Genomic DNA, 9,139 nt, shown 5'->3' with positions numbered 1-9,139 from the left:
TGACATCAGGCACGGGAGGAGGGTGGCCATTCGTGACAGGAACTGTGACACAGCAGTAGTGGATCTGCTCATACCACAGCACACGCCACTCTCCTCAGAAACAAATCACTGTCGCCCCCTTGTGTTCAAAAACTTCAACGCTCTAAAGCCCTCTAAACATGTTTTATCACGACAGTTTAATTTCTTTCACTTTTGTTTAATTAGGATGATTGTAAAAACGGCAGTTTCCCCACTCCATTTGAAGCAAAGTTTAGACTGTATACTTGTTAAAGTAATAAACAGGATGTTATGATGTTTGTGGTTGAACAGTTATACATACTTTTTTTAACTGTGTCTGCAATGTTTTGCCATCATGTTTTCTTTAAGAAATTAATTATTTCATTGTTCATATTCATATGTTCCTCTTTTTATGTTTATAGTGCTGATGTCATTTGTTCAAGCTGGACTTGCTCAAGGTAATTTATATTCTGTTGATTTATTTCATATATTTGTAATGCTGAAGGGGTGGAGAGTGAACACACTTGCGAAGTGCCGACGCATTGGATGTTATGCGAAACTGAACTAACCAGGGAAGCCATAATATAAGGGACGGAGGGGATATAAAAACTAAATGTGTTTATTAACAGACACAGACTAACAATACCGACCAGAACAAAGAATAAGCAAACATAAGAGGAACAGGCTAATAGGGTGAGGGCGAGACTAAGTTAGACAAAATAACATTAACTAAAGCTCACAGACAATATTACAGATAAGGGAACAGCAGAGAACCAAACAAGGAAAACAACAGAGGGAAACTAAACATCAACGCGGGATGGGGATGCGATTAAACAGGAATATACAAGCTACATGTGATAGAGAACAAATGAGATCTAATGAGAGACAAGCAGGCATTGGAACAAACGACATAACTAAACATACAGGAGCCAGAACAAACGACATATAACTAAACACACAGGAGCCAGAACAAACGACATATAACTACACACACAGTGGCTAGAACAAACGACATATAACTAAACACACAGGCGCCAGAACAAACGACATATAACTAAACACACAGTGGCTAGAACAAACGACATATAACTAAACACACAGGAGCCAGAACAAACGACATATAACTAAACACACAGGCGCCAGAACAAACGACATATAACTAAACACACAGGGGCCAGAACAAACGACATATAACTAAACACACAGGGGCCAGAACAAACGACATATAACTAAACACACAGGCGCCAGAACAAACGACATATAACTAAACACACAGGGGCCAGAACAAACGACATATAACTAAAGACAAGTAGGAACGGGCTTCACACAGGAACGTAATCAGAGACAAACTCGGAACAGCTGGACACAAAGGGGAGGAGACACGGAACCATGGAGACCAACGACAACCTGGAAGTGACTCGGTTGCTAGGGAAACGGGGAACGCGCATGTGACAAATTTAAACTCTTTAGTTCAAATAAACTCTTGGTAGTCAGTAACATAATACACACTGAGTCCACATGTATTCTGTTTCTTGTGGAGGGCAAAATGGAAACTATAACTGTGCTTTTACTCTGCTGTTACAAAAGTGTTTAAGTGACATAAAAGAGCATCTCAGTCCTAATTACAAATGTCACATTACTGGACAAAGTGTCCAAGGTGGTACTGGATGGAATAATTAAGTGACTCACAGTCATGGGTTCACGTTTTACCTTCCAAATCACAATCAGATCCCCGCATAATCTCCAGATAATCTCCACAAAACACAATGATTAACAGATTAAAATGCAGCATCATGTGTCTAACCTGTTTATTATAATATATGTAAATACAGAGTGACTCCAGGAAGACACTGGGGGTCAGTCAGCTGTAACATGCAGTGTTCTCCATCTCTTTCCACAGATTTACCCACAACTACACTGACTGTGGAGCCTCAGAGTCCTGTGTTCACTGGAGAGTCAGTCACTCTGAAGTGTGAGGTTCAGGGTTATTATTGGTGGACATATCAGTGGTATAAGAAGAAAGCTCAGAGTCAGTGGACTACAGTGTTTCAGTCTGTGTTTTACACTGTAAACAGAGACACTCTCACCATCAGTGGAGATGCTCTAGTTAATGGGGATCAGTACCGGTGTAGAGGAGCACGAAATAACAGACCAACAAGATCACAGTACAGTAACACTGTTACCCTCACTGTATACAGTAAGATTACTGTCATTTCATGAATTTAATGTCTATTTTATTAACTTAAATTATTGTTTGTTAAATAATTTACACTATTTGTATTCAGTAGCATAATACACACTCCATGTGTTGTGTTTACTAGGCAATAATGAAATTGAAGATGTACAGTAATTACAGTTAAACTACATGGTATTAGAGCTGTACTGTAATTACAGTTACACTGCATAGTATTAGACCTGTACTGTAATTACAGTTACACTACATGGTATTAGAGTTGTACTGTAATTACAGTTACACTACATGGTAATGGAACTGAAATGCAAACTTACTTTTTTTTTTGTTATCTTAGTGTTACTATGTCATTACAAACATATAATGGATCTTAAAAGTGATACTCAAAATTGCTAACAACAAATCAGCTCTGTTAGAGCAGGTGAAACACTGAACAGGGCTGTACTGTGGTCCTACAGGACTTTTATTTTGACAGCCCTACTTTAAAGGCATTTGTTCCCCCCTGCACTACAAGACCTGATCTCACTAATAGCGCCCCCTTCTGTGTTGAAGAAGAGAGAACACAGTGACCTCACATAGTCTGGAGCAGAGAGACGTGTACTTCTCAGTAACCAGCAGCCAGTGTTCAGTTTTAGTAGGTTTTATAAGATTCCAACACATGATCTTATTGAGAGGTGAACATAAAAGCAGAATTTAAGTACTGTGTGATTTCTACAATGGAGCCTGAGCTGGTTCAGACTGTGCAGTCTAATTGGACACAAATATTGAGTAGAGAAACACTCACACTCACATGTGAATGAGCAGGAGAGAGTGTAACTGCCTGGACATTCACTCCTCTTATCAAAACCGTTATAAGTGACATAAAAAAGCATCACAGTCCTAATTACAAGAGTCACATTACTGGACAAAGTGTCCAAGGTGGTACTGGATGGAATAATTAAGTGACTCACAGTCATGTGTTCACATTTTACCCTCCAATCACAATCAGATCCCACATAATCTCCAGATAATTTCCACAAAACACAGTGATTAACAGATTAGAATGCAGCATCGTGGGTCTAACCTGTTTGTTATAATATATGTCAATACAGATTGACTCCAGGAAGACACTGGGGGTCAGTCAGCTGTAACATGCAGTGTTCTCCATCTCTTTCCACAGATTTACCCACAACTACACTAACTGTGTGCCTCAGAGTCCTGTGTTCACTGGAGAGTCAGTCACTCTGAAGTGTGAGGTTCAGGGTTATGATGGGTGGACATATCAGTGGAGGTATAAGAAGAAAGCACAGAGTCAGTGGACTACAGTGTCTCAGTCTGTGTTTTACACTGTAAACAGAGACACTCTCACCATCAGTGGAGATGCTGTAGTTAATGGGGATCAGTACCAGTGTAGAGGAGCACGAAATAACAGACCAAGAACATCACAGTACTGTAACACTGTTACCCTCACTGTACATGGTAAGATTACTGTCATTTCATGAATTTAATGTCTATTTAATTAACTTAAATTATTGTTTGTTAAATAATTTACAATATTTGTATTAAGCAGCATAATACACACTCCATGTATTGTGTTTACTAGGAAAAAGGAAATTGTAGATGTACAGTAATTACAGTTACACTACATTGTATTAGAGTTATACTGTAATTACAGTTACACTGCATGGTATTAGACTTATACTGTAATTACAGTTACACTACATGGTACTGTAACTGAAATGCAAACTTACTTCTTTTCTTGTTATCTTAGTGTGGCATTACACTATGGCATTACAAACTTATAATGGATCTTATAAGTGATACACTAAATTTCTAACAACAAATCAGCTCTGTTAGAGCAGGTGAAACACTGAACAGGGCTGTACTGTGGTCCTACAGGACTTTTATTTTGACACCCCTACTTTAAAGGCATTTGTTCCCCCCTGCACTACAAGACCTGATCTCACTAATAGCGCCCCCTTCTGTGTTGAAGAAGAGAGTACACAGTGACCTCACATAGTGTGGAGCAGAGAGACGTGTACTTCTCAGTGACCAGCAGCCAGTGTTCAGTTTTAGTAGGTTTTATAAGATTCCAACACATGATCTTATTGAGAGGTGAACATAAAAGCAGAATTTAAGTACTGTGTGATTTCTACAATGGAGCCTGAGCTGGTTCAGACTGTGCAGTCTAATTGGACACAAATATTGAGTAGAGAAACACTCACATGTGAATGAGTAGGAGTGTAATCCTGTCCCCAACCCCATCTCAAAGTCCAGTTAAAATCCAGTTACAGAATGTTAACAGCATGTCTATAACAACTTGTTTAGTATGCTAAGATGGTATGTATTATACCTGTTACATGTTCAGTGACTTCTCAGGTTAACATCTACAGATAAGAACTTGGACACCCAAATAAAGTGAAAAACAACTGAATTCATCAGATTATAAACAAATCTGATATAAACAGTTAATTAAAAGTCTGTTGATTAAATTCCTGAATGTTCAGGTGCTTTACTACTACTACATTATGTTACTGAGAGTCTATTGTTTTTATTTTAAAATGTATAAACTACTTAAATACTTCATCTATTTTTAATTTGAGAATGTTAGTCATTTCATAGATATCTCTATGCACTCTGCCATTGCATGTCCTGAACTGTGTGTTTCATCTCCATCAACAGTTAAACCTACACCTGAACTCACATCAAGCTTTACAGGAGCTGCACTGTCTCTTTGTAGACAGTAGCAGAACACACTCAATCCACATGTATTGTGTTTACTTGTTAAAGGTAAAAAATATACTGTAAATATACCTTTATTCCAGTAATACTGCTGTGAAATTCTAATTTACTTATTTTCTTGTTCATATCATTACCAACTTATAATGGATCTTAAAAGTGATACACAGGAATTTTATTTTGGCACCCCTCATTTAAAAGCATTTGTTTCCACCGTACACTACAAGACCTGATCTCACTAATAGCGCCCCCTACTGTGTTGAAGAAGAGAGTACACAGTGAGCTCACATAGTCTGTGAGGAGAGACGTGTGACAAATCATTTTGTGATTCATGTGATGTTTTGATTCCCATGGTTTCAGCTGGTGATTCCTCCTCTCTTGGCCTGGTTGGTTTGACTGTGGGACTGAGTTTGGTTGTGTTCTTCATCTTACTGACCCTGCTGTGGTGCTACAAAACCAACAAAGGTCTGAGATCAGCTGCAGGTCATTTATGAATAGTTTAAATATTATATGTTTGTATGATACACATCATGAAACCTTTTATAGTATTAAACATTTTTCCTTTATTTCCATGTTGCCTTCGAGCAGAATCTCTGTGTCGCTGTACTGGGAGTCAGTCAGACATCAATCAGACATCAGATCAGACCCAGAGAGAGTCAGGAGGTGAGGGGTGTCAGTCACACCACTGCGCACTGCTCAGACCATGAGACAACAACAACTTTCCTTATTAACAATTAACTTAAAGATGTATCTTCTCTAAGACAATTGAAATAATCCTTCATCACTTGTGATTCATTCTGTACTGTGTCCAGTAATCTTTCATCTTAGCATTTATTAAATAGACTTTTCTTTTAACCCCAGAATCTGCCCACATATATGACACAGCTGAGCCAGCAGACAGGAGCAGCACAGGTAATGATTTCATCTCCCATTGAGTGCAGCAGTGAAAGACTTGGACGGAGTGCAGCTACACAGTAAAGCCCAGGAACCTTTTGTAGTAATAAACACAGTGTACTCTGTGATAAACACACTGCACTCTGTGATAAACACACTGTACTTTGTGATAAACACACTGTACTCTGTTATGAACACACTGTACTCTGTGATAAACACACTGCACTCTGTTATTATGAACACACTGTACACTGTTATGAACACACTGTATTCTGTGATAAACACACTGTACTCTGTGATAAACACACTGTACTCTGTTATGAACACACTGCACTCTGATGAACCTGCAGATGACCTCAGTGATGTCACTTATGCTCAGGTCATGAAACACAACAAGAAAAGCAGGAATAAAGGTACAGCCACATCACCCTCACACTGGGATTTAATTCAAACCTCACACAAACACAACATCACTCTACTATACATATAAGTAACAGGCTCTGTATAACTACACACTGGAGAATACAGTCTGATCTACATCACTCTATTATACATATAAGTAACAGGTTCTGTTTAACTACACACTGGAGAACACAGTCTGATCTACATCACTCTATTATACATATAAGTAACAGGCTCTGTATAACTACACACTGGAGAACACAGTCTGATCTACATAACTCTAATATACATAAAATAACAGGTATTATATAATTACACACTGGAGAATACAGTCTGATCCACATCACTCTATTATACATATAAGTAACAGGTTCTGTTTAACTACACACTGGAGAACACAGTCTGATCTACATAACTCTATTATACATAAAATAACAGGTATTATATAACGACACACTGGAGAATACAGTCTGATCTACATCACTACTGTATATATACTACTATATATATCTACTATATAATCATCACATGAGACAAAGGAAACACATGCTGGTCTCCAAAAGCAGCAGCAGTGCATTGTTGGAAAGAAGTGTGTATGATGAGCTGTTATTGGTTGATTGGTTAGAACACTAAAGGTCAGTGAGAGGTCATGCCTGTGTTTGCTTTGGTTTTGTTCTGTTACTGCAGACACTGGTGCTGGACCCAGTGAAGTCATTTATGCTGAGATCAAACTGAAACCAAAACAGAAAGCAAAGAAAAAAGAAGGTACATGAAAAGGAGAAACTTTAGTCACCTACAGCAGTGACACACCAAGATACAGCTGACCTGAAGAACTCTTAAGATTCTACGTTTTGATTCACTGCTTAGTAACTGTGTGCTTAGTTACCCACTGTAGGTTATTCAGGTCATGTTGTGTTTAATCATTTGGAGGGTTGGAGTTCTTCCTGTGGTCTAATTCAGGCTCTTCTGTCCCTACTAGAGAAGAGCAGTGTGGGGGCAGACACTGTATACTCAGAGCTGAGGCAGGACTCACACAAAGGTCAGAGAGCCAATATCTATGGTATCATTTCAGAGGTACCAGGCTGTACTGAGCCACTACTGCACCCAAAGACCTAAAGGAACACCATAACTGGTCATAAGAAGACCTTAAACCAGTCCTTCAAAACCAGCTAACAGTGAAGGAAACAGAGCTGAAGCCAGTCAACAGATATCACTCCATAGAGTGCTCACTGATCTCCACTCCATTCATTACTGTCAGTAGCAGCTGCTGTGCTTGGAAGATTTGTAATAAACATGACTCAGTGAAAAAGGAGCCAGTGTTCATTTTAAACCTTATTTCAAGTGAAACTGAATATCAATGCAAAGTGACTTCTGCTTAGGTTTATATTAATTAATAAACAATCATGAAACATGTAAGAGCCCTTTACTGTTTATGTGCACAGAACTGAACCTACCAGCTTTGTTAAATAGAAGACAGGTAGAGTGGAGCTGAACTGACAGTGATTCTATGTACATTAAACAGAAATAATGACTGATCCTAATGAATGTTTTCAAATCATCTTTGTCAAGGTTGTTGAGGAACAGCAGAGACTGCTGGGAAACAGAATTCATTCTCCTGTGTTACTCCCTCAAGTTTCTACAAGACCAGGAGTTTAAACCCTCTTATCCAAGTGTTCATTCATTTATTTAGTTTAAACACTTTTTAAATGATCATGTCAGATACTCATGTCTACAACAGGAAGGTGTTTTATAACAGATGGAGATGTAACAGGTTGGAGGTAAAATCTCTTACAGTGAAAGTGTGGTTTTATCATAAGGAACATACTAGTTTCACTCTTAGTGTAGAAATGCTTGATAACATTAGAATTGTTTTGTTTGTGTGTTTTATCATGTGAATCTAAATATGAAGTGCACTGGTTGTAGCATAAACATTCCAGGAGAATCAGATTCAGTGGTGTTGGAGTTCCTTCTCTGTAGAGGTGATGAGTGTGTGAGTTCTGTGGGGCTTCACTGCCAACAGACTTTCTGTCTTTTCAGCTGTTCTGAAGCTTGTGATTGAGTGACTGTTTATCTTTGTGTGTTTGTTACTAGAGTCACCTAGAGAGAAACATTAAGCTCCACTTTTTAACCTTTGAGCCAAGATTTTTATTTTTTGCAGTGCTATGTAACTGCAGCACTTTGTAAATTAAAGACTTGGAGATTCCTGGTGATCTTCTGTAGTGAGCCTCATTAGGGTTGAACCCCAACCCTAATTCTGGTGATCTTCTGTTGTGAGCCTCACTAGGGTGAAGGAATCAGTATGTATTTGTTTTATTTTGTGATTATTTTTGATTAAGTTTTATATTATGTTTGTATTTCTGCACTTTTCTAAATGTCTCTGTAACTCTTCTGTGTCGTGGTGTCTGTCTGTGATGTATCAAGATCAGGAGGTGATGACTGTCAGGAGGTGATGACTGTCAGGAGGTGATGACTCTCAGGAGGTGATGACTCTCAGGCCTCGTCCACACCTCTCTCTCTCTATCATCCTCCTCTCTCCTCCTCCTCTCTCTCTCTGTCTATCCTACTTCTTCATCTCCTCCTGATCTCACTTCTGAGTTGTTGTATTAACTACTCATTGTTAGATTAGCACCCTTCTTTTTGATGAAGTAAAATCTGATCTGAAGTTTTTATATGTGCACAAATAAACATCAGGACTCTGAGGATCAGTACAAGATCCTGACTCTTCTTTACTCAATTTCTAATCCTAATCCTAACCTTAATCCTAATACTGATGATTGTCATGATTAGTCCCTCCCAGCTTCCTTGTTCCATGTTTTCCTTGTCTTGTGTATTTTAGTTCCATGTCATAGTTTCATTTTCTCCGCCCCTCGTTTGATTGCTTACACCTGTCCCTCGTTTCTCCCTTGTTAAGTTCATGTATTTAAACCCTTTCATGTT

The 9,139-nt window shown here is 38.6% G+C and overlaps 1 protein-coding gene across 1 annotated transcript; it reads left to right on the top strand.

Annotated features, from left to right (window-relative positions):
* The first annotated feature begins 2,324 nt into the window (after window positions 1–2,324).
* On the top strand, window positions 2,325–8,901 carry LOC145653017 (uncharacterized). Its single transcript, XM_081704889.1, has 8 exons — window positions 2,325–2,338; window positions 3,348–3,646; window positions 5,267–5,371; window positions 5,495–5,569; window positions 6,151–6,213; window positions 6,890–6,967; window positions 7,182–7,241; window positions 7,772–8,901. The coding sequence occupies exons 1-8, from the start codon at window positions 2,325–2,327 to the stop codon at window positions 7,777–7,779; spliced, it is 702 nt and encodes a 233-aa protein (XP_081561015.1). The 3' UTR covers window positions 7,780–8,901.
* The last annotated feature ends 238 nt before the right edge of the window (window positions 8,902–9,139 follow it).

The sequence above is a fragment of the Electrophorus electricus genome, chromosome 21 (genome assembly GCF_041902795.1).
Source record: "Electrophorus electricus isolate QZ-2024a chromosome 21, ASM4190279v1, whole genome shotgun sequence".
In the NCBI taxonomy this organism is placed as follows: Eukaryota; Metazoa; Chordata; class Actinopteri; order Gymnotiformes; family Gymnotidae; genus Electrophorus; species Electrophorus electricus.
This window is presented reverse-complemented; position numbering and strand designations above follow the sequence as displayed.

Coding starts and splice junctions, on each gene's coding strand:
- LOC145653017 (XM_081704889.1), top strand. Junction 3,647..5,266: donor TGTTACCCTCACTGTACATG/GTAAGATTACTG, acceptor CCATGGTTTCAG/CTGGTGATTCCTCCTCTCTT. Junction 5,570..6,150: donor GACCCAGAGAGAGTCAGGAG/GTGAGGGGTGTC, acceptor ATGAACCTGCAG/ATGACCTCAGTGATGTCACT.